This window comes from Morchella importuna (assembly GCF_003444635.1).
Source record: "Morchella importuna strain M04M26 chromosome Unknown Morimp01GS020, whole genome shotgun sequence".
Taxonomy (NCBI): Eukaryota; Fungi; Ascomycota; class Pezizomycetes; order Pezizales; family Morchellaceae; genus Morchella; species Morchella importuna.
The window spans coordinates 80295-103862 of record NW_025763417.1 but is presented as its reverse complement, the minus strand read 5'-3'; the positions used below and the strand labels follow the sequence as shown (position 1 = coordinate 103862).

The 23568-nt window shown below is 46.1% G+C and overlaps 7 protein-coding genes across 7 annotated transcripts; 3 read left to right on the top strand and 4 right to left on the bottom strand.

Moving 5' to 3' along the window:
• Positions 1 to 1088: 1088 nt before the first annotated feature.
• LAJ45_06636 (uncharacterized protein) lies at positions 1089 to 2393 on the top strand (the record flags this gene model as incomplete). Its single annotated transcript, XM_046116198.1, has 8 exons — positions 1089 to 1091; positions 1156 to 1372; positions 1426 to 1745; positions 1797 to 1881; positions 1954 to 2061; positions 2121 to 2188; positions 2241 to 2276; positions 2337 to 2393. The coding sequence occupies 8 exons, from the start codon at positions 1089 to 1091 to the stop codon at positions 2391 to 2393; spliced, it is 894 nt and encodes a 297-aa protein (XP_045970401.1).
• Positions 2394 to 4260: 1867 nt separating this feature from the next.
• On the bottom strand, positions 4261 to 4689 carry LAJ45_06635 (uncharacterized protein; the record flags this gene model as incomplete). Its single annotated transcript, XM_046116197.1, has 1 exon — positions 4261 to 4689. The coding sequence occupies one exon, from the start codon at positions 4687 to 4689 to the stop codon at positions 4261 to 4263; it is 429 nt and encodes a 142-aa protein (XP_045970400.1).
• Positions 4690 to 7896: 3207 nt separating this feature from the next.
• On the top strand, positions 7897 to 8292 carry LAJ45_06634 (uncharacterized protein; the record flags this gene model as incomplete). Its single annotated transcript, XM_046116196.1, has 1 exon — positions 7897 to 8292. The coding sequence occupies one exon, from the start codon at positions 7897 to 7899 to the stop codon at positions 8290 to 8292; it is 396 nt and encodes a 131-aa protein (XP_045970399.1).
• LAJ45_06633 (uncharacterized protein) lies at positions 8200 to 9063 on the bottom strand (the record flags this gene model as incomplete). Its single annotated transcript, XM_046116195.1, has 4 exons — positions 8414 to 8500; positions 8571 to 8662; positions 8808 to 8966; positions 9045 to 9063. The coding sequence occupies 4 exons, from the start codon at positions 9061 to 9063 to the stop codon at positions 8414 to 8416; spliced, it is 357 nt and encodes a 118-aa protein (XP_045970398.1).
• A 2230-nt stretch (positions 9064 to 11293) lies between these two features.
• On the bottom strand, positions 11294 to 12094 carry LAJ45_06632 (uncharacterized protein; the record flags this gene model as incomplete). Its single annotated transcript, XM_046116194.1, has 1 exon — positions 11294 to 12094. One exon carries the CDS (start codon positions 12092 to 12094, stop codon positions 11294 to 11296), a length of 801 nt encoding a protein of 266 aa, XP_045970397.1.
• Positions 12095 to 13952: 1858 nt separating this feature from the next.
• On the top strand, positions 13953 to 14966 carry LAJ45_06631 (uncharacterized protein; the record flags this gene model as incomplete). Its single annotated transcript, XM_046116193.1, has 1 exon — positions 13953 to 14966. The coding sequence occupies one exon, from the start codon at positions 13953 to 13955 to the stop codon at positions 14964 to 14966; it is 1014 nt and encodes a 337-aa protein (XP_045970396.1).
• Positions 14967 to 19068: 4102 nt separating this feature from the next.
• LAJ45_06630 (uncharacterized protein) lies at positions 19069 to 23565 on the bottom strand (the record flags this gene model as incomplete). Its single annotated transcript, XM_046116192.1, has 18 exons — positions 19069 to 19356; positions 19414 to 19575; positions 19640 to 19749; positions 19810 to 20161; positions 20236 to 20433; positions 20488 to 20959; positions 21033 to 21178; positions 21248 to 21320; positions 21372 to 21536; positions 21612 to 21787; positions 21858 to 21958; positions 22070 to 22137; positions 22212 to 22409; positions 22504 to 22567; positions 22633 to 22882; positions 22945 to 23040; positions 23104 to 23230; positions 23303 to 23565. The coding sequence occupies 18 exons, from the start codon at positions 23563 to 23565 to the stop codon at positions 19069 to 19071; spliced, it is 3309 nt and encodes a 1102-aa protein (XP_045970395.1).
• Between the last annotated feature and the right edge of the window lie 3 nt (positions 23566 to 23568).

Sequence of the window (23568 nt, the reverse complement as noted above, 5' to 3'; positions counted from 1 at the left end):
CCGTAGAAGGGAAGAAGTTTAAATTTTACCATTAAATATGCAAGTAATGCATATATAGTCCGATTCTATATCATACCCCTGTATGTGCCGCGGGTTATGTGGGCGATCCATATGATCTGAATCTGAGCCACATACAGTATCCGGTAACATTATTGCAAAAGTGGGTTCTCCGTGACCCGATAGTCCTATTGGCCCTTGAAAGATTTTTTGCTGCGAGCACAGACCAACAAATCCACTCTTTTAGTTCTGACTTTTGCAATAATTCTACCGGATACTGTATAGCTAGATGCACATGGCGCAATTGAGAAAGTAAAATCTAATCAAATTACCGTTAATTCTCGCCAAATCCACTATCTCCGCATAGGTAAATGGTATGTCCGGACCAAAGAAATGGCAGCATCAGTAGGGTTTCTGCACATTCGCATGCCGAGCCTTCTTTTCTTTGGTCCGGACATACCATTTACCTATGCGGAGATAGTGGATTTGGCGAGAATTAACGGTATGGCCCTAGAACCTGTGATCATGTGGTGGTCGTAAATCACAAATCTTCTAGGCTTCCAGTTAATGGATGAAGTGCAACGTCAAAGGGTATTTCTGGGCATAATTACTCCAACATAGTTGTATATAGAGGTAGAGTTAATTGATTCATGTGACCTCAACCAATTGTAATTATATGTTATGAAGTTATGGCGAAGCATCTGGATCATCGAATAAATCTTTAAAGCGGGAAATAGAAAACGTTCGGCTCCAATTGTAATTTGATCAACCCATGTAGCTAGGCCAGTCAATTTCTCGATTAATCATAGAACACTACATGTGCATATAAACTAGTAATAAGGAAACAGGGAACCATGCTACCGGAGCCTATGGCATAGATACCTACCTACAGTCGAGGTTAATCAAACCCTGATCCTGGCACTAACTTTGTATCGCCACCTATTCACTCCTCCTAATCATCTGGTCTTGCTTTGTGAAGCTGTTGGAGGAAGCTCACCTAGAGACTTTTAATCCCGCGAAAAGCGAACTACATATCTATCTCCCAGGAATCTCGTGTCGTAAATTCCGCCTTTGATATTAAATAAATTATAATGGTATGTGATCACTGTCTTATCCCAGTATACTAACGTTGATTCTAATGAGATTTGTCAACTGCAGGACTCCCAGAATACAGAAAACTACCTTGCTTTTCTCAATAACTATATCGAGAAACGATCTTTGCAGGCTTTCTATCCACATGGCTCAGAGACGCTGGTGAGTATCGCCAAGCAGGCTGACAGCCTGGTCAAGAGTGTTCATCCGAAATTTGTACAAAGCCCCGAAGTGGCAATGGATATGTCCCTCCTGGCTTTGTATAGGATAGTTCTGCTACTCGGTATGCTCTTATCAAGATCTCTGCTTTCCAAGGCCAACCCTCACGATTCTTAGATGACAGCGGGTCAATGAAGCTTTCCGAGGGGGGACGACGGATTAAGGCGCTCCAGGTCTTCCTAACTCGCATCACCGAAATTAGCACTCATTTTGTCAGCGACGGGATCACAATACGCTGGTTCAACAAACTTGAGGGGGTGAATAATGTGAAAGATATCAATAAGATCCCCGAGATTGTAAAGAGTAATCCATTTCGTGGCTGGACAAAGATTGGGACGGAATTAAGAGATAAGGTTTTGGAACCTTTTGTACTTCGGCCGGCACGTGAGAACACACTGAAGAAACCTGTGATGGTGCTTATTATTACCGACGGAGAGGTGAGACTACATCGGTTCGGTCTAAAAGGTTTTGACTGACGGGTCCCGAAGCCTGCCGGAGAAGCCCCTGGGACACTGAAATCAGTGATTTTGCAATCTCAGCGCCATCTCCGGAGGCTGAAATATGCACGAACAGGTTGTAACCAGTGCTTTGGATTGTAGCGAAAACTAGGTCTCCGTGTTCATAAGTGACTGACATCAAAAGTAGCGGTGTCCTTTCAAATTGCCCGCGTAGGGAACAGCCCAACCGCCAAAGATTTCTTGCATAGGCTGGATGTCGATCCCGAGATCGGATATTCCGTTGATTGCATAGCAGGTAAGCAAGAAAGCGAGTTGAAGTAGACACACACACACTTATATTGCATGAAACCGTAGAGGAGGGAATCGAAAAAGCAGAACAGTTGCTAGGAGAAGACGATGATTTTTCTATAGCAGATCTCTGGGTTTGTTCATCCCACGCTGTGTCGGTTGAAGATTTCTAACATGAACGTGTAGTTGACGAAGCTTCTTCTGGGTGCTATCATGGAAGGGGTAAGAATATCTGAATAGAGATTCTCAGGAGAGAAGAACCTTGCTGACATCTTTGAAAAGTATGACCAAATGAACGATGGTGGCGAAGACGACGAGGATGAGGGTGGTAAAGCTTGAAGAATTAGAGTTGTCGATGATAAACTATCTGTGTTTATAACCCTCCTGGGACTTACATGTACATAGAGAGCCCCAAGAAAGATATGATGCCGATCAGGGATGAGAAGCTTCCCATTTGTGATATGTTTTCAGCTTAGTGTATGTATCCTGAGGTTTGAAGTACGATGGGATTTATGTAGGGATCCGTATCTACATGCAATTAAGGTTCAACCTGGGAAAGGTAAATGCAGCCATCCGCACAATTGTACAAGGTGGATCGGTACATTTGCATATATCTTTCATTTGGCTGGGAGGAGACACCTAGATCTCAAGGCCTAACCGGAAGTACACACATGGAGCGCTAGCTGCATCTAGTGCATTTATATAGAGTACACGTATGTTTCATAAGGTTTCTTGATCACCCATGATATGGAATAAGTTGATGTCAAGTAGATGTGTAGTAGTACTAGTACAAAGTACGTCTATTGGACGGAACATTCCGCAATATCTAACTTTAATTACACCCTTATATATGCACTGTACCAGTGTAGTGACGATATTGTTGCTTAGCTACGGGCACTCGTTGTTTCGTTAATTTTCTCACGCGGGTGTATGTACATATTTTCCCAAGTAAGCCCGGGCGCGCATGATCCGGCAAATTGCAAATCGCAAAGCTAATTATGCACATGCGAGTGAGAATCCGTGAACCTGTACTTCTAACGCCAACTTTGTCGCTTGATTGATTGTTACTTCATTAATTGTGCCAATTTTGTCGCTATAGCGAAATATTGTAGAACTACTATAACCAGATTGCAGCATGGGTGTATCCTACATGTCGTATACTTGGGTTTGGTAGCTGCTGTTCAGGGCTCGCGTTAAAGTACAGTTCTCAATCAAATCGACCCTAACCCGAAACATCTGTCTTATGTACTTAAATCTTACGAGGTACTTAAGTATCCATGCCTAGCAGCTTTGGTAACAAAATTCAGCTACCCGGGAACTTTGGTAAATGACTGCACGGGGTCGAGGGTGTCTTTTCAGAAACTTATTTCTATCTTAATTCTAGAGCGTACACGTGTGTCTTTTCGAGTCTACTGGCTCCCAGTCGACCATCTATCGTAGTTATTTAGAGTCTATTTAATGGAGAAGACCCCTAGTTTACTATGGTCAGGCCCGTCAGGGATACCAAAATGTTTGTAATTATATAGATTATGACGGCTGGAAAGAAGTCGCACAATCCCTATTCCCGCTCTCAAAATATTTGAATGCAGTCCAACGATGAGTCTCTTTGTTCACAAAAAGGCGCCACAGACAGCAGCAATCAACAAGGATGAAGGTAGACCCGGAGGCCAAAGATTGTACAAGTGACTTGCTTACCCAGGCCCAGGGCAGAATAGCTGTATACATGTACATGATGTACTGATCGAAGATGTATATAGGGCGGCCCGTGACGAACATACGTACATGTACATGTATATGTATCTACATACTAATACATGTAGATCGAAGTTATTTTTGAAAAAGAAAACTTAAGTAGGCTGCTCGTAGCTTTCTGGCGTCACTTTAGAGTGCATGATATATACATATTCCTATCTTTGAGATAGAATGAGCTGATAACCGGCCGGATGGTAGCCCACAGTGGCACCCCGGCGGAGTCATAGAATATCACTCACATAAGAAACCTTTATGGAATGTTATTGCCGTTCACGTGATTGATTGATTGATGATCAATGTACATGCAACCGCGCTAATATCTTGCGCCTTAAAGAAAGTAGAGGAATTTGAAGATGGGTCTAAGACTTGATTTAACTCTCAATCTGTCCAGCTAGACATCTTGAATGAAAAGTTGGTAAACAGTTGGTTGCCATGCCTGGCCTGGCCTCAGCGCTCACCCCCCACCTTCGGCACCCTCGAGCTTTAAAAATTCCTCAAAGCTTTCTGACACCCGATCTAGCTCTCTCTTTGTCTCCCTAATCCACCACTTAAACCTCCGGACCTCTCTGGAAAGCTTCTGGAACTTCTCGATGTTACGCTTCGTGGTTGGGTTGGCCCCGGCACGAAATAATTCCTTAATCTGGGAGGCGTTCTGGTCGCGGCTTGCTCGTAGGTCATCAAGGTGAATAAGAAGTGTTTTGAGATGGTTTTGAAGTGATTCGAGAGTGTTAAGGTTAGTGGGGGTGATAGAGGTAGAAGGGGAGGCGGGGAGAGTGGGAGAAGGGGACGTCGGAGCGGTTGGAGTAGTTGGGGAGGCGGGGAGAGTGGGAGAAGGGGACGTCGGCGCAGTTGGAGTAGTTGGGGAGGTAGTAGAAGTAGCCATGTTTGGCTGTTTGGAGGGACGACTGGGTGTTTTCTGGTGAGGTGGGCATGGGAAGAAAAAGAAAGGCAGGTGTTATAATTAGCTTAGTGGAGTGATCATGTGTTAGTGGTGGTTATGGGCTTAGGCCAAGGTGTCCCATACCAACATACATATACTTATAGGTTGGGGATTTGAGATGTATTGAAGGGGCTAGAGACTACATGTAATTACTGACTATCATGTCGAATCTGAGAAAATACTCGAGTCACCATTTTCTACCAGTCGCTCAGATTTCATTGCTCCAAATGGTGGTGAGGTCACTACTCGTGAGCTGTACAGAACCGACTAGAAACAAAATAATTACATTAAATGGCGCTCTCCCGTACTTGGATTCCATGTAGTGGACCTTATTGTAGCGCCGGCGAGCGTCTTCCAAAGGGATTTAAGCTCAAATGGATACAGAGGAGTCTACCTCGGGGTATAAACTACATGTAATGTAACGTGAGTACTCTTTCTCTAAGACCTGCAGCTTGTCATGTAGGGGTATAATATAGAATGTGTGTTCATGGTCAAGTGGGGGCTTGATTAAGACGTACTAAGGGCCCCGTTTGAGGAACGTACGCTAGTGTGGCAAAGACCGCAATCCTCCGGCCCCCGATTGTATTTTGAGTGATTGAAATTAAAGGTTTAATTTGTCAAATTGTGATCCGGTGAACCAAAAAGCGGCCATGACCTTTCTACTATCAAAACCACGGCCAGTACAGCGGTGGGTAATAAGTCATCAGACGGAACGCCACCAAAATACGCGTTTGCAGGCAAAATTGTGGCTAGGCCGTCCGATGACTTATTACCCACCGCTGTACAGCAATGTCAGCAGTAACCACCACCACTACGGGAGTCATCACGTGCGTGGCGTCGAGGTCTGCGTCTAATGGTCGTACATGGTGACAGAAGCTTAATTGCATCATACAGAAATATCCCTAATCTTTTCTAAAAATTCGATTATTATTTGTATTCTATTTGTTTATTAATATATGTATATGTACAGTATGTAACTAAATGTTTTTATTGGTGTTGGTGAACATGTGTGTTGATGGCCATGAAAATGGGTGGAAATGAGTATAGCCGGGTTTAGATTCTATGGTACTGGATATTGGGAATGGGTCTAGATGTGTGTGGAAAGAAGATGGAGATTTGGTTGCAATTCTACTTTTTCTAGATCGATTGCAAGAATTGTGGTTCCTAGGATCCTGGACTGTTCAAAACATTGAACTAAAGTCAGAACCTTCACAAACCGAATTAAGATCTGAGCTGGGATCATGATTTGACCTGTTGAAATCATGATTTGGGCGGCTTCCAAACGGGCCCTAAACGATTTACTTAAACACTTTCGACAGCTGATTTTATGCGGTGCAGAGGATGTTGAACGGATGTCTGGCCTGCGCAGCGCAAACTACATGTATTATACTTATACTTGCACTATATTACCTAGCTCATACTGCCCGGATATATATGTAACAGTACAACGTCGTTATATATAAAATGGCGCGTACTTCCAGAAATGAATACCCCAATTATATTACAGGTATCCCTAACACTAAATAGCGCAATCTATACTCTTGAGGGGTTTATATCACAATGAATATATAATCCTTGGTATTAGCTTTTGCGATTGGAAGTAAAGTTTTGTATTATCCCACTAATACACACGTATATATATCAATCAGTAACTGTGATTCATCGGCATGTGGGTTATGATCAATTAACGAATTACTTATGGGGAGATTGCATTTATAAATTGAAAGCTTTCTATTTCCTATTATATATTTAGCTTTTTAGTTTATCGATTTTTTCTGTCTATTTTAGTGGTGGACTTATTAAGGCTTGCAATTGGGGTTGGCTGCTTTTGTATGTAAAAAGCCACCAGGACTGAGCTTAGTGGAATATGTAGTTTTCTATCTATTTATATCCTAGTGGATGAGCTTGAGATCTCTAGCCACTGTATGGCTAGATATCAGCGTTGTCATTGGTTTGGAAGGGGCTAAAATTGTACTACTCGAAATACTGACATGTCATGCGGCCTTTAAGACTGGGAGCACGTACTATACCGCGGCTGGCAAGAGCTTTCTACTTATAATACCTGCACAGCGTCTCTATCTTATAAAACAGCTTATTGCCTACTTTACATAGCAATAATGGCAGATGCTACCCCAACACAACACAGAAAGCGCAAACACGAAGAGCGAGACTCACCAGGACCTGATGAGAATGTGTCTAAGCTAATAGGGCGGACTGATTTAACTGACAAGGGCAAAGAAAATCGTCCGGTACCTCCGACTCAAACATTTCTTCTGCCATACCAGGGTCGAAATCAACATGCTTTCGGATCAGAAATATTCCACTAGAATGAAGTCAAGAAGACTTACTTCGCGTTATTAAAAACTTCGACTCTGACTTCGAGGAAGAAGCTCGCAACCTCTCGCTCTTCCCAGATTGCAGCGGCCGTACACAGACAGCCCTACTTCGACTAGACCTACTCACATGCTCTGATTATTTTCGGGGCGTCGACCCCAGGAAGGTGAAAAATCAACCGATTAGAGACACAGCTGTTGTTTTAGTCATTGACAGGCAATTTCTTGGCTTGACGCCTTTGAACGCTCCCGGGGCCGACGTTGTTGCAGAGTGAGGATTTTGCCATATGTTATTATCAATGAACAATGAAGCTAAGGTTTACATAGCGTGATTGCAGTAACCGGTCTCGCCGGTCATGCGTTTGGATCCTGGAAAGATCGCGAGACTGGATGCATGTGGCTCCAGGACCTTTTGCCGAAGGATGTTGAGAAAGTTCGGGTCATGACATATGGTTACGACTCAAATATTGATGGAGAAAAGATGACTCATCAATTTATTGACTACAAGAGAAAATTAGTACACACACTGATTCACGCGAGACGTTCTTGCGAGGTGTGTACATGTCCCCATCCTTGGAAAAGGTGGAAATTGCGTAAGACAGGACTCATGGTACAAAAATATAGACAAGACTAATGATATTCCTTGGGCACAGTATGGGGGGTATACTGATAATTCAGGTAGGTATTTCATCTTCAATTTGATTTATGTAATGAGCCCGTCCTATGTCAAATTTACATTTTCCACCAGGTATTACTACAGGCAAAGAGCGACCTTGATCATGAGCATATGTTGCTATTTGAGTCTACACGTGCAGTGATGTTTTTTGCAACACCGCATCAAGGTCTTGATGTAGATACGCTCCTCGAGATTGTGCAGGACGAGTCAAGGGGACCGTTTTCTAAGACAGAATTTATCCAGCAGTTGAGGGAGAGCTCAAATTTCCTTAATACACAGCGGGAGAATATAACAAACATTCCCGGCCTTCCAGATCACCGAGGAGATAGTTTTGGCGGTGCTGCGGTCTTCCGGGAGGAAAAAGGCGGAAGCTTTAGAGTTTCTGCTATCAAACTTTCGGGACATCCAAATCACGGAGGCAGTGGTGGCAGCGGCGCTCACTTGTTATCCGAGGCTGAAGAATTTCGGATTGCGGTTTTCAAATTTCCCGGACTTCCAGATCACCGAGACTATGATAGTGATTGCGTCGATGTGTGAAGATAATCTGGAGGCTTTGAGGTTTCTGCTATCAAAATACCCAGACTTCCAAATCACCGAGGCTGCGGTGGTAGCAGCGGCGGGTAATACCCGGGGCATAGCGCCTTTGCAGTTTTTGCTATTAAAATACCCGGACTTCCAGATAACCGAGAATGTTGTGTTGAGGGCGGCGACGAGAACTTCCGAGAGCGTGGAGGCTTTGGACTTTCTGCAATCACAATACCCGGATCTCTAGATCAGCAAGGGGGTGTTGGTAGCGGCGGTGAGTAATGACATACAGACTTTGAAGTTTCTTCTGTAGAATACTTGGACCTCGAAATCACTGAGAATGTTGTGGTGGCAGCGGCGGCGCGTGAAGATGAGGGTAAAACTTTGGGGTTTCTGCTATTAGATTATCCTGACCTCCAATTGACTGAGGCGGCCGTATTAGCAGCTGCGAATAATGATGGCAATTGGTTCGATGATTTTCAAGCAATAAGTTTGGTTTTAAACAGAAAAACCCATGTTGAACTCACCCAGGCTTTCGTAGCAGTGGCCGAGAAGAACGAGTGGTGGTCCGAACATATTTTGGATTTGGTAAAGAAAACACATGGTGCTATCCCCACCCTCCGAGATTTCACCACCCCACGATGTCGAGACAATCGCATCACGGAAGATGATGGTTGTGAGTGCACCTAAATGTTCGAAATTACAGCAGTGCTTCAGCTGACTAGACCCACCAAATAGGACGATCGGCCGAGGAGCGTAATTACGGGTTGGGATGAGAGTCATGTTGGGGGATGAGTCGCAGCGATATATATATATACGTATACATATAGTTTCATAAGTACCTGTTTGAGCGAGGATGTGAGAAGTTGTTCGGACTCATTGGTCAACTCCCCGCGGTGGCGGAATTTTGCTGGGATTATCAGAGGGATGGAATTTAGGGAGATCTCGGGAGGTATTTGTGTTTGTTCCCTCCGAACGCTGGAAGTTTGGTATGGATGGAATTTCAAGAGGGTGGAATTATGATAGGTGCCTCCGTATATATTCTTATGATGTCAAGGGATGTGGTTGTTCCCTGCATGTGATCACCGCTGCCAAGCCCACCCTCTTTATGCGGCGGTATGATGACTCATGCGCGGGCGCTACCCTCGCCCGCCCGCCCACCCGCCCGCCCGGCCCCGCAGTTCCCGTCGCCGCCGCCGCCACCGCCGCGTGAACTACATCCCCTCGTGTGTTTTCACGACTGTGAGCTATGTAGTAGGTAACTTTTGGTACACCTAACCCTCACTCCGTGAACCTCTTTTGCTGTGAAGTCACCTTCTGTGACCCCTCCGATACGTACATGTATTCTGGTGTCTCCACAGTCTGTAGGTGGCTAGATTTTCTGAATATCACCGCGCCGCCGTGGGCCTAATATATCTCCCTTTTTGCTCTGACAAGCGAAGAGATAGTAGGAACAATGTGGGAGGGGGTGTGGAACGAATAGTACTAGGCCCAGCAAGCCGCGATGGGGCAGTTGAGGGAAACCCTACCTATATGTTACTTATTAAATGTAGGTACTGACTGCATGTACTGTGTCTGGTATGCGATAAGCGTGATTATCTATGTGGACAAGTGGTGTATCGTATATATTGTATTCACTTGGGTGACTTGTTACCGCCCATATATATCTCTATTTTGCAATCAAGCTGATATCAAGATTTAAGTCGAGCATTCACGAGGGGCCAAATTCTAGAGCAACCTTCTATGCGTACGTCGGCGCCCATCTATCCGCTCGATAAAATTAACCTGAGGGTCGATCCTGCACATGTATGCTTCATTCTGGCTCTCCAGTCATGCTGGTTATAGTCAGCTGCCAAAAAGCATTGATATTTTCTTTTTGTGGCTACCTGGCGCAATTTTGGAGAAGTCAGCTCGACTCTTTTCTTTAACAGTGTTAATGTGTCGAATTGGGAGCTTAAGTGATGGAGTTTAAAGTAGTTCATAAGCTGCATGTACTCTTGTCGCATGAACATGTATCTACATACCTGATCTAAAACCTAAAAGATTTGGCTTAAACTAGACTTTAACTGCACGATGTGGCCTTCATAAATTCTCGGCAACCCCCAAAAGTTAATTAATTTTTGCAGTTCCCTGTAGGGCAATTGAACACATACACGATATTCCGGAAAGTTGTTCCCCACCCAAGCTAGAATACCGGATGGTTCTGCATCAGCGCGCGCACGGGTACGGGGATCGGCGCCGGACTCCGCCTTTCTACCTCATTGCTAAGTACATGCGTTGACCGCCCGAGAACCCAAGCGCTTCAGGACCGCCAAGGAAGTGCGGTGCAAAACGTTGCTAGCGGCCCGATGGTCCGCAATGGTTTCTGGGACATGTTGATAAGATAAGCTTAAGATCAGGTGTGACAATCTGGCTACAGCAACGACGTGCCATCATGCCCTTACTACACTTACAGACCATGCCTTTACTCCAGGCGCTCCGCCGAGATAACTGTGTGAGTCCCATCGGAAAGCGACATAGCCCGTTGTTTTTCCGAAGAGAGAACGGGCCGAACGACGTTGGGACATACATGTATCTATGTACAGGTCGAGGCGAGTGAGATGGTGTGTCTCAGATTGTGGGCGCAAAGTCACCAAATGTGAGACATCTTGTAAATCACATATCATAACTACATGTATATATTTGTATGTACACTCAGTACCTCTCTCCTCTAAGACACCTGCGCTATGTTATCCACAAAAAAAAGGGGGGGGGGAATTAAGGCAATGGAGGCATTTCACAACAGAAACCAAATGTAAAGAAAAAGGATTATCAAAAGCCGCCAGATCTGCGTATACTCCATATCCAAACAAAGTCAACCCCGACTCATGCATCGAAATAAAACGAAATTTTTCTCTGTATACATCCCCCGTGAACGCCGCAGCATAAACGTACACCAGAACCCATTTCCATAATTACCCCCGCCGGTACTCCCCTGAGACGCGAAGCCCGGGGGTCGTCCGTTACCACCGCGCTACCGTGTCGGCATCTCCACCGCCCCGTAACCCGCGTCGAGCTCATGATACATCTCCACAGGCCCACACACCGTCGCCCCCATCGGGATTGCCGGTAGCTCGATATGAGGCCCTGCCTCCTGCGTCGCCGGCAACTCAATATGCGTCCCCACGGCCTCCAACTCTATATGTGCGCCCGTCCGCGGCCCCACCGCAAAGCTCGGTTGCCTCGACATTGGATCTATCACGCTGACTGGCGAAAGGCTCCTCGCACGAATATCTTCCGAGTCCAGATCCGACACCGGGGACCGATACCGCGCAATACCCGCTTCGGGGTGGTGGTTGTGTTCGAGGCCCCCGGGCGCCAAGTGGTTGGTGACCATGGCGTTGTATATTGGGGTAGGGTTACTCTCCAGCTCTGGGGTCGGAGCGCGGGGATACGGGCGGGGATTTGGGTCGAACTCGAGAGTGGATGTCTTTGAGCGGTTGAGGTGGACCCTGGGCACGTTCTGGTTCAAGGCCGCCAGCTCCACGGCTGACGGGACATCTTGCCAGCGTTCGGGATTCCGTAGCTCTGTGGATGTGGGACGTGGTGGGAGGTGAGGGATCTTGGGAGGTATGGGCGGTGGCTGACCATCACTCAGGTGAGAATCACGACCTGCGATTTGTGCTTCTTGGTCCTCTGCTAGCGACGCCAGGCGTGCAGGGAGCGTTGGCCGGCGTTCAACCGGGCTGAGGGGCGCCCGCTGGTGTATTATGTCGACACTAGGGCCTCGGGGGGGAAGCGGAGGAGGGGGTTCTCGTGAGCTACAGCAGCCCATGGTTGTTTTGTTGTTCGATCCTTTTTGCTTTCCGTCTGTTGTATGTAGGGGAGATGGTTGGGAGAGAAGGCTAGTTCCAGGGGTAATTAGTTTTTTTTTTTTTTCGGTATTCGGCTCAAGGCAGCGAGTGATTAGTATGTGGTTGAAAGTGCAAAAGGCGCGAGTTTCGTTGGATTTGCATGCATGCGGTTCCTTGTGAGGTGTACGTATGTCGCAATCAGATGTACATATCTATATCAGTATCTCGTGGTACTTGTAATCAACAACATTTACAGCAGTGAGAAGACGAGCGACAGGGAGAGGGAGAGGGAGAGGGAGAGGGAGATGGAGAGGGAGAGGGAGAGGGGGGAGGGGACGGGGGGGCCTTGCAGGGGAGAGTAGAGACAGAAGTAGTAGAACAGGGCAGAGCAGAGGAGAGGAGACGAGAGGAGAGGAGGATCAGAGGACTCGGGCTTGTCCCCGCATGCAATGACAGGTAGTTATGCGTTACCTACTCTACCCAGCACACGGGTACATTGAGCTGCGGAGAGCAGGCACAGTCTACTAGTATTTCTCTGACGTTTTTGAACTAGGCCATTATTGCATACACCCAAAATCATGAGCTTGGCGTATTTTTGTATGGCATGCAATATCAGTCGCGTCCACAAACGTCAGAGAAATACGAGTAGAGTATGTACAGAGGCAGGTCTGGGTGCAAGAAGAGCCTTCTGTGTGAGGGCTGACTCGGCAACCAACGACCAGCGTCCAGCAGTGCCCGCTGCCTATTCTATTCTGGGCGTAGAGGGTGGGTGGTGCAGCGATTGGCAGACAGCAGCCTGGGACACTGGGACAGGAAAAAACAAAGCCTCCTTTTAAGCCTCAAGCTTGTTCCTTAGCGAATGCCTGGAAGCGCGCACATGAGTGGCAGCGGGGCGGAAATACATACATAAGGCATAGCCCTGGGATAGCGCCTGTAGTGGAAATGCTTATCTGGTATGAGAATATGGTGCTTAACGCTTAAAGACTGGGGCCCTAAATGTCAATAAAATTAACAATCGTGGTCTGGCCTATCATCCGAATCATCGTGGAGTAGGGCGAATCCTAACATACATGTAGTACATACATGTAGTACTCTACCTTATGTATCAGTGGCTTTTCGAATACAGACATAAATGTACCTATCCGGGGGAGAGCCTTCTTCCACGCTTCTGCACTTTACAATATGAATACATGTAGGGTAGAAGCACATAAGAACGGCTCCGATCTCTGGCCCAAAATGCTAGGGATTTCAAAGAGTAAGAAGTGCGCCTACTTACATACAGTACTCTACATCACGAAGCCGCCAAGCTGGTTGTGATAGGTCGAGTGACATTCCACGGCGCCGTTCTATTCGCTAGCTTAAGCGAGTCTGTGACATCTCCCCAAACAGAGATACTCTACCTACTCCTCCTAATTCACACTACTGGAATCCCATTGCCTGAATCGAGCCATTACCTGGATTGAAGGTTGGTCCTACATGGAGACTCTGCCCGGAGTTTCCCTACTTACACACACATATCATCCAGTAGAAATATTCATTCAAACGCCTCTGGGAAAACCACACCTACTTAGGCTATGGCAGCTTTGAATCCATCAAAAGAAATGTGCCTTTTGGATCATGAAAATTTGTCACTTTCTTTCCCCCCCTGCGCACCCCTCTCACAATCTCTGGCTAAATTGAGAGTGCTAAACTGCCCTCACACTATTTAATTAGTAGAGTGCCTACCATCCACTCTTCCTCCAACGAGTAATCGACTGCAGCTGATAGATAGCCTTCTGAGTCGCTCGGTACATATCTCTTGATGGTACCTTAACAACACCCAATTTCAATCTTTAACCCATGGGCTGCTGCTCCTCAACGGAGTATGATCAGTATGCTGCACAGAGCAGAAGGCTAGCTACGAACCCAGCGGTAGTCAACACTACAAACTATCCCTACAGGAACCCTGTCCAAACTGCGAGTCGCCAAAGACCAAAGGCAAAGCCAAAGACAAATCCGAGGCCTAGAAGTTCGATACCCGGCTCAGTCATCACATCGGTAAATGAGTTGAATTGGCCAGCACTAGAGCCACTACCCGAACGGCCGGACACGCAGCGTGGCCGACCCACTCGATTTCTATCCGTCCTCAGTGTTAACCCGCGGGAAGAACTGGGCGAGATTCCCGAGACTGCAACTCCAGTTCTGCCACCAGATGGAATTTACTATGAAGGATATGCACCCCCGTTACCGGACAGGGTTCCCCAAGATCCCCACCCTGACAGGATGGCTCGCGAGCCTCCCCCGATACCACCCAAAGAGAAAGAAGCAGTCCTGGCGGGGGACGAACATGGGATCGCGTATGCCCCTGCGGTGCCTCCAAAGCCTGATCAAATTCGAGGAGAAGCCATCCCAGCACCGCTCGCCAAGGATCTCCACTCGGTATTCGCAGAACTTTCCTCCCAACGCCGGGTTGCTGAACTAGCAGGCCCACCGCCTCCCGCGGAGCTCGATGATACCCTCGTCCCTAACCCAGTGCACGAGGAAGTGCGCATGCAATACAGGGACGCAGTGCCGTATGCGCCTAATTTCTCCGAACTCCCTGCACAGGTACTACCGGTATCACCTTCTGGGCCCCTGTATTCTCCACATTTAGTCGGCAGTGAGATGAACCAAGGGCTACAGCCCCGCATAGCGTCTCCCAGACATGCAGACAGTATTCACAAGGAGATGGATGCCGCGGGCGCAACATATGAGCTGGACTACCGCCAAAGGTCGCCGCACAGACAGGTGGTGGAGAGTTTGATACCTAGCAGTGTTCCCGCCACTGATCCCCACAGCAGATATGTGAGACAGAGGACAGGGAGCAGGAGGTAACCCCGGCTTTAGAGCATATCTAATTTTGTGGTTGGTGGATGGGAGAGAAGTTCTCATATTCGATAATAAGCCTGGATCGTAATACTATTTTTCAATACCGCTCGGCTATTCTTGACCGATAGGTGCGTAATAGGTATCGGTAGCTAATTTATATTGGATGTTAGTGAGCTCTTCTAGTTAATGTTTAACGATATATATAAATGTGTACAGAGGGCATTCTTGTTCTTGATGGAGGGGATTAGGGCATAGGGCTTGGAGAGGATATTTATTGGGGGTTCGGGACTTACCCGATGAGAGGTCCATACATGTTATTCTCTTTGTCTTAATATCCATGTATATACGTATATATTTACTTTTCATTTTGGGGTTTCACTCTCTGGAATCATGGATTATCACTCGCTTCTATCTTTGCGTGTATCTGGCTAGGTGATGCTTTTAGGATGAAGAATTGTAGGAGGGATAGGGTTACATTGTTGAAAGCATATTCAATAGATGCCTTCCAGTAAGCAATAGAACAAGTTCTATTGCTGAATAGACCAAGTTTTGAGGTTCTGTTCGGTAGAGCGAGGGGGATCTATTTGTTCCCTCGGAACAGGGTTTATTTGATAGATACATATACCCCTCCCCCATTTTCTATCTGTCGAAATAGAGAGAATACCTTGCTAGCGCAAAACATAGTACCAAAATATGGCTTAATTTGTATTCTAGATCTTTACGAATATATAGCGATCACCATGTGCTTGCGAGAACCTAGTCTATTCTGAAACCATCCTCTAGCTCTATTACAATAGACCGCATTCTATCCCTAATTACGGTAAGGCGTCCAATAACGCGTATATATATATATGTGATGCGCTTCCGCCGTAAAGTACATATAGTGCAGGACCGGAGAGAAAACCAACACCCTCGTGCCCAATTAGTGCTATATATATATGGTGAGAATTAAGTAGGAATATTGTAGAAACCGGGGTCTAGAAACAGATTCTAAGTGGCTGCTTGGCCAATAGGACGCTTCCCATACAATCGTCTAGTGCGTCAATATAATGCTAAGGTATCTACACGGAGTTCGGTTTAAAATCAACTTGGCGGGTGTGTCCCTTCCGTGGCCACGGTCAGGCTCGATTAGTGATGGGTTCGGACGAGATAAGAGGAAATTGATGTTAGTCTCGGTCGCATTTTGAAGGTATTGCCGGCCTAGCTTGAGACAGCGCAGGAATCTCATCTTACTTGTGTTCTTGTGACCTCGCGGAACTGTTCTAACAGATATGTGCAGAAAACGTCACCAAATGAGTAAACTACATACAATACCAAAAATCATGGTGTTCTTGGTGCTGTAGCGAGACAGCACTAGTGTTGTATTCAGGCGCGATGCGGTATTGTAATTTGATGCTGATATAGGTCCGCATTTTTCGAATTGTATTAAGTGTTGGGAAGGCAGTATAGATGCTACAACCCTCGTCAATATGTTGTTTGATACAGTCTGTAGTACTATGGTAGTGTATTGGCCTTCTAATGATGATAATATTTTCAAGAATGCCGTAGTGCTACTACATCACTACAGAACCTAATACTAGATGTGTGTTCAAGGTGTAGTAACTTATCACCCCCGCGGGTCAGCTGCATGGGTTACAGCTAGTGGGTCATGTACAGCTAGAACGGTCTACTAGGGCATACACACATCAACATCTAGTACACCATAAATACATGTATGCATATACATGTAGTTACGTACCCGTCCCCTACTTAGCAGCAACCCACTCACAGCAGGTGAGCAAGAGGATGGGTGACGATTATAGGATGAGATTCCGACTTATCAAATCATCGAATCCAGCACCTTTATCACCATAATTTTCAACACACGTATGTGCAAAATTTCGGGAACCTTATGATATGAAGCACCTGCTAAATCTATTTCCATGACCTGGAAGTTTCCAAGACGTCACTAGTCAGATGGGTGAGATAGAAATTGCAGTGACCGTACTAATGCACTACAGGGGTAGTGCCAGCTTGTACAGAATGCGCATTGTTGAGAATGCTGCACTACTACAGTCGTTTCTAGGTCAACGGCGAACCCGGCTCGGTGATGAATGGCGACTTTTCGGGCTGATACTCAGTCGAGGCAAAGGGGTCGGCACACTTTTGTTGGCTTTTGTTGACTTCGATTGGCCCATTCGCCATCGAACCGAGTTCGCCGTTCACCCAGAAACGACTGTACTGCATTGAACCAAAGATTATACTCAAAAAACAACCAACTTTATCAAGAGATTACCTTTTTTAACAAGCCAATACTAATATGGGCTTGCAATAAGTGGGCACAAAAGAAAATATATCATTTTTGAAAGTGCGGCATTAAATTCAAAGTGGTCGGATTACAGTACGATCTCAAATAAAATATCACTGCCGTACTGAGAACATCCCTTTTTTAACACTGTAGTACGGTCGCCAGCGTTAGGGTTACTTGAATGTAGGTATTTTGAGCTGTTTTATGGATGATTGATTGATATTTCATTTATTATTTACGGAGCGGTTTTAAGAAACGCGCCGGCTAAAAAACAATTTTGTGTACTGTGGTAGATCTCATGCTCAAGGCCGAACAAAAATCTTTCTAGCCCCGCCCCCGCCGCCCCGGGATCCCCCAGGCCGCCCCGCCCCGCGCCTATTACTACGCCCGGTCAAAAGGCCGACTACTAGCTATATACCGTAGGGATGATATATAATGTGATCATGAAATCTATGTGTGGGTGAAGCTTTTTGATCGATACTATATATACTGCTCGCCACAAACTAAGAATACTCCTAGCTAGAGTACGTAGTCAAAGAATGAGGGTTAGTCTCTGCCATGGTTCAAAGTATCATACCTACTGTATGCAGCTCAGCTACAAGTAGTAGTCGGTCTTTGATTGAGCCTGACCTTGGAAGGGATACATATGGCTCTCTACATGTACTAGGGTGTAGCGTAAAGTGATCAGAATCTGATAAGACAAATACACATATTCACCGCAACATTAACTTATCAGATTCTGATCACTTACCCTCAACACCCGGTAGATCTGTTGTCGTGAGATCAAGGTTCGAGTTTACTACTGTCAAATGGACAATGCGTCGCGGGCTCAAGTATAACAATTCCAAATGCCATCAACCTCGTTTCCGCATGCAATTAATGAATTAAACAAAACAAAAAAAACCTCATTTCCGCCAGTATTTACGTTTGGCGCCAAGCGCTCTATCACAAATATACACTACCTTAAAAAGTAGGTATATCTTACCACTAATTACTTTAGAATAGAGTAATCTTCTGTGAATCCCAACAAGCACCCTTTAAAACTATTCTCCATAAAATTATAAGACCGGTAGACAGAACTAGAGTTCTAAAACTAGAAGAAATGCGGACTAAAAAGATATAGTCCGGATCCGCTTGGGAGCGGCCAAAAACGGAGTTCTTAGGAGTTCAAAACTCTGTTCTGGATAAAACGCCCGTCTAAGAAAATGAATCGTGTTTGGCTGCATGCCATATTGTATGTACAGGATATCGAAAACAACTCTATCAAAACAAACTTTTCAGATAAACAACTACTACCTGCTTCTTTCCGCAGTGACCGCAGCAACTACTAATCTCGACTTGCACCTTTCTGACCCTAATCCCTAGCTCGTAATTAATCAATCAGCACTGATCACTCGTACCATTTCTGATACTACGTGTAATCCTGCCGTTTCCATCATGAACGAAGAATGTTTCTCACACCACAACACTCCCTTGATTCCCAGTATTAAGGCCCCATTCTTCGGGTGGAAAATGAGGGATGTGGTGGGGATGGTGTTTTATGATATGCTAGTATTCCGTCCCTTGAATTTAGTTATTAGAGGACCATAAAGAGAGTTTTTGCTGGAGATAGATAGTCTGTGATCTGGCTGTGTAGAGGTATTAGATATAAAATGTTTAGGGTAAGATAGCAATATATAAATAAATTTGTTGATATAAAGCTATATTGGTAGAAACTATATACCAGGACATAAAGAGATACAAACACCGAAATCATTCAAGCCCAAGGTGGGCATATGTAAGGCCACCCCACACAGCTGGCATATTTCGATCATCAAAATCTCACTTTTCCTTCATCACGATCTCAATGGTGACATTTGCCGTGTTGCCTAATGTTTCCTTCACTTTCAAAATCACGGCATGCAAACTATTTTGAGCGGGATCGTCTGACTTCTCAACGGTTACGCCTGAGGACGGTGTAACAGTCATCTCGAAGTCAGGGTTGTAGAGACGCTCTTCGTACCAAAAGACTACGGTGTACTCCTCGCCGATCTCTTTCTTCGGATCGTAGTCGATGTCCTTTACCTTCCGGCTAATTGTAATCGTACGAGTGGAACTAGATGTTGTCTCCTATGAAGATTACTTGATTAGTAAGATGTATATAACATGCTCATTGGAATATATTACATGGGTAATCTTGACGGCGCGGTATTCATCGTATTTGGCGTTCTCAAGGGCTGAGGCATCTTGACCTCTTCGTCTGGCAGCCTTGATAAGTTGCTCCACCCGCATAGCATCCTTTGGTGCACTGCTACAACTAACGCCATCGTCGAGGTAGGTTGTGTACTCCTGCCATGTCTGATTAGAGCTTGCTCAACTACCCAATTCAACTCCTGATTATAAGAGCGCTTACGGATCTCTTTCTCCTATGTGTAAAAACATGGGGATAGACATTGAGTGTAATAGGATTCACTTTTCCATCACCAATGTATTGGCGAACTTCACATTGTGGAATAATCGAACCTTATAGTTCCCCGTTAGTAGGCTAGCTATTACTTTGCGTGTGATACTAGAGACTCTTACCCTCTCTGATGAAGTGCAATAGCACGTCCGGGTACCCCATTTTCTCCGGTTGTGGTGTAGTCCCAGGTGCGGGATCATTGTACTCGGGAATCGGAGCTCTCAAGTCCAACACTTTGCCACCTGGGATTGAAGGTACCAGCGGGACTCTTTGCGAGCTGAAAGGCCTCAGATTCGAGGGGAACCAGAAATACCCGAGAGGGAAATAGACCTCCCGAGATTCGTTCTGATGGCCTTCCTCGCTGCGACTGTGCATGATGGGGGCGACGAGAATATCTTGACCGACTACATACTGGTCATCCAGGAATTTTTGACTCTCATTAAAGTAGGTGGTATCTTGCGGGTCCGTCAAAAACTAAGGATGTCTATGTCAGCTAATTTTGGATGGCTGAAAAAATTGGCACAAAGTAGCGGGCGGTGGGGGATTACCATGGATCGTGCAATAGGCAAACCTTCGATTTGGTTTTCAAACATGGCATCATATAACACTTGAATCAACGCATACCGGAGCTCGAGATAGTACTTGACGATGTGTTCAACACCATAATAGAGCCACGCCTGACCCACAAGCTCTGTCTTGTTTTTTTCGCGGTACTCTTCCCAGTGTATTGGATATGCATATGGTTCCTATAACCGATCTAGTTAATTCTCGATTCCTCTTCATTCAGAAAACGCATTTACCTGGAACCACTTTCTCATTTCTCCTGTCTTGGTGTCCTTTCTACTAACATAGTGATTTCTAAGCCATGGTAGGAATGTCGAGCCGACGTACCACCGAATGAGGAGCTCGGGATTACAAATCTTTTCCTCCCTCTCCGGCTGCCCTGGAATGCGTATACGAGCAGGCTCAAACCCGCCTGTATCAGACCCACAGATACTCACGCCATTGAGCCCAACAGACAGAACCTGTGAGACTGTGATTCTCCAGAAGTCCCAAGTACTGGCATTATCACCAGTCCAGAGGCCGGCGTAACGGTACATTCCAGCATAGCTACCGCGCCCAAGGATAAAATTTCTTTTATTCTCGCGGCATTTGAGCTTGCTTAAACCTTGGAAGGTGGCCTTATGGAGGTTGTAGGAGTACACAGCCCACGCCTCAATGGCAAGTTTTGGGCTCTGGTTTGGAAGGTCGAGCATTAGACGGGACGGCAGTCTGCAAATTGTTATCAGTGTCGATGCTTCATGACTTATGAGCGGAGGTGGGAATTCGATGGTTAATTAATTACCCTTTCATGTCCCCAAAGGACTCATGGATCGCTGGTGTTGTCATATCCTGCCAGACAAACTCCAAACCCATCGTGAAGAGATCTTCATACTGTTGTCCCCACCACTCACGGACATCCTCATTGTTTAGGTCCGCGTAGTGCCCTGGCTGTAATCAGATGGTGTAGTTAGTAATGCAAATTTGAACCTATGCAAGGCAAGTGTAGGGCTCACTAACCGTGCCATCGTTGTAACCATAGCTAACCCCTCCGCGGTAAGGGCCACCCTTATTATAGTGCTTGCTAAAGTCACTGGGAAGGTCAGTTGCTATCTTTCCTTCACTATATATGGAAGGCACATACTATTCATCCCTATAAACATGGCCATTATCGTCTGTAAAGTACGGCCGCTTCTCCCATTCGTCCGCAGGGATGTTATTTCTATTGCCGTTTTGATAGCACATGTAATTGATCTTGGATACTTCTTCGGAGACTCCTTTCGTATATCTGTTATCCTTGATGAAGTAACTAAAAGAAGATAAAATGCACTGTTAGCTCTGCGCTCCGAAGCGACGCAAATACATGCAATACTGCACAACATACTCTTTGTCGCGCCCACTACGAAGGGTCTTGTAACCCTCCTCGCCGGGTAGGTCGTTGGCGCTGATGACAGGTGTAATGTTCGTACAGCACTTGATCCCATCACTCCTCAGCTGGGCAAACATTTGCTCGGGCTCTGAGAACGCCTTCCTGTCAACTGTGAAAGTCCGAAAGTTGTTCTGTCATTACCTGTTAGTATGAAGGTACGTTACTCTCAACAGCATCGATGGAAGAGGGAGGGGATGTTACCTGTAAGGGGACATCAATGTGTAATCCGTCAAGCGGAATCTTTCTATCGCGGTAGTACTTGACAACGTCAAAGAGCTGCTGCTTATTCATGTACCCATAGCCTTCCAGAACAAACAAGCTTGTTAGCATCCGAGAACCACAGGAAGACCTATCGGGAGCTTATCATGCGCAAGAGCATACTCCTGACTGAAATAGACACAGTATGCACTTACATGATTGGTGGTTCCCCAATATATATCTCGGCTTTAATGCAGATCGACCAATAATGGCGGTATATAATCTTTCAACAGCTCCCACCCCGGATTAGCCCCTGATGACCCATCGGCATTGATAAGATTGTTGGGGAAAGCCCACCTAACAATATCCCTCACCGTATCGCCGGACAACATAATAGCGTCATAACACCCAAACTTGGTACCAAGCTTTATGTATCCTGCATTTGTCTTGCCAAAGTCAACACACATTTGGGAGTAGTTGTCGATAAAGGTCGCTGTGACATTCTTGTGTTCAGGATTTGAATTGACGTCCAAGAAGAATGGGTCCGAATGGTATCTGTCACACCGCCGCGGAATGTCTTGGTAAGTACTATAGTAACCTGATGAAGCGACTTTACGATATATCTGCAGTTGAGAGGCCATGTACTTACAGCGGCTCTCTCGGATCCGTGGGGCCTTTATCATAGACCTGCTCGTACTGCATATTGTCCGCGTCTGTACAATGTTTAGCGGCACTCACAGGGCAGAAAGATGGGGGCATTGGGGAAGGAGCCACAAACTAAAGTAATTCATCATGGTCGGCTTCTTCATAAAGTTTGAGCCTCCCTGCTCGCCCCACCCAATATACTCTCCGTGGCCCGGCTTGATCACATCAAGAATCACATTCTTAATCATATCATGGTCAGGGTCCAGCTTATAGCGAAATGTCTGCTCCGAGGTCTGCCACACGGTCTTGAGCCTTGGTGTCGATTGTATAACTTCAACCGGGAGAGGCCAGAGCTCATCTAATGGTTTGAGTGAGCGGGAAGCCTGTGATGCGTACAATTCGTTAGTTTGTGGAGATTTCCTAGTATGATGGGCAACATATATACCTGGAGGCGGAATGGCTTTTTGTAGATGTGAATAGACATCGCTGGGCCCTGCTCGTAGTGGCCATCTGTGGAATCCGAGACCGAGGTTACTTCCGACTGTTACGGGTGTCGAGTGGTGAGCACATATCGGCGTTATGCTAGCTGGGAGGGGCAGGATACTTTGAAGGTCCAATAATCACCAGTTGCACCCTTGACGAGAGGGTCCAACTTAGATACCCATTTAATCCCAACACGACTATCCAGGTCCGGAATCGTTTGCGATAGATAGTCCCCAATGATGGTACGCCTATCAACAGAGGTAGATAAGCATTCTGTCAATCCTTAAGACCAACTAGACCGGTCGGAAGAGCATTCTAACGTGTTAATATCTTTGTACTCATTATGGGAGATGACGGTAGGATCAAACCGGATCCTCCACACCGTAGGTCTGATGTACTGGAGTGAACATAGCTTGCCACCGACGAACTTCAGCGTTATGCCATGCCAGTGATTGGGGTCAGCGATGTCCGCGGGCGGGTCGGGGATAATCTCCTCAACCTCCTGGGGACAGTCCCAGGAGTGAATGTCGTCGAAGTAGTCTTCGGCCTTCCAGAAGTTGATGGGATCAGTGTTTCCGGCCATTGC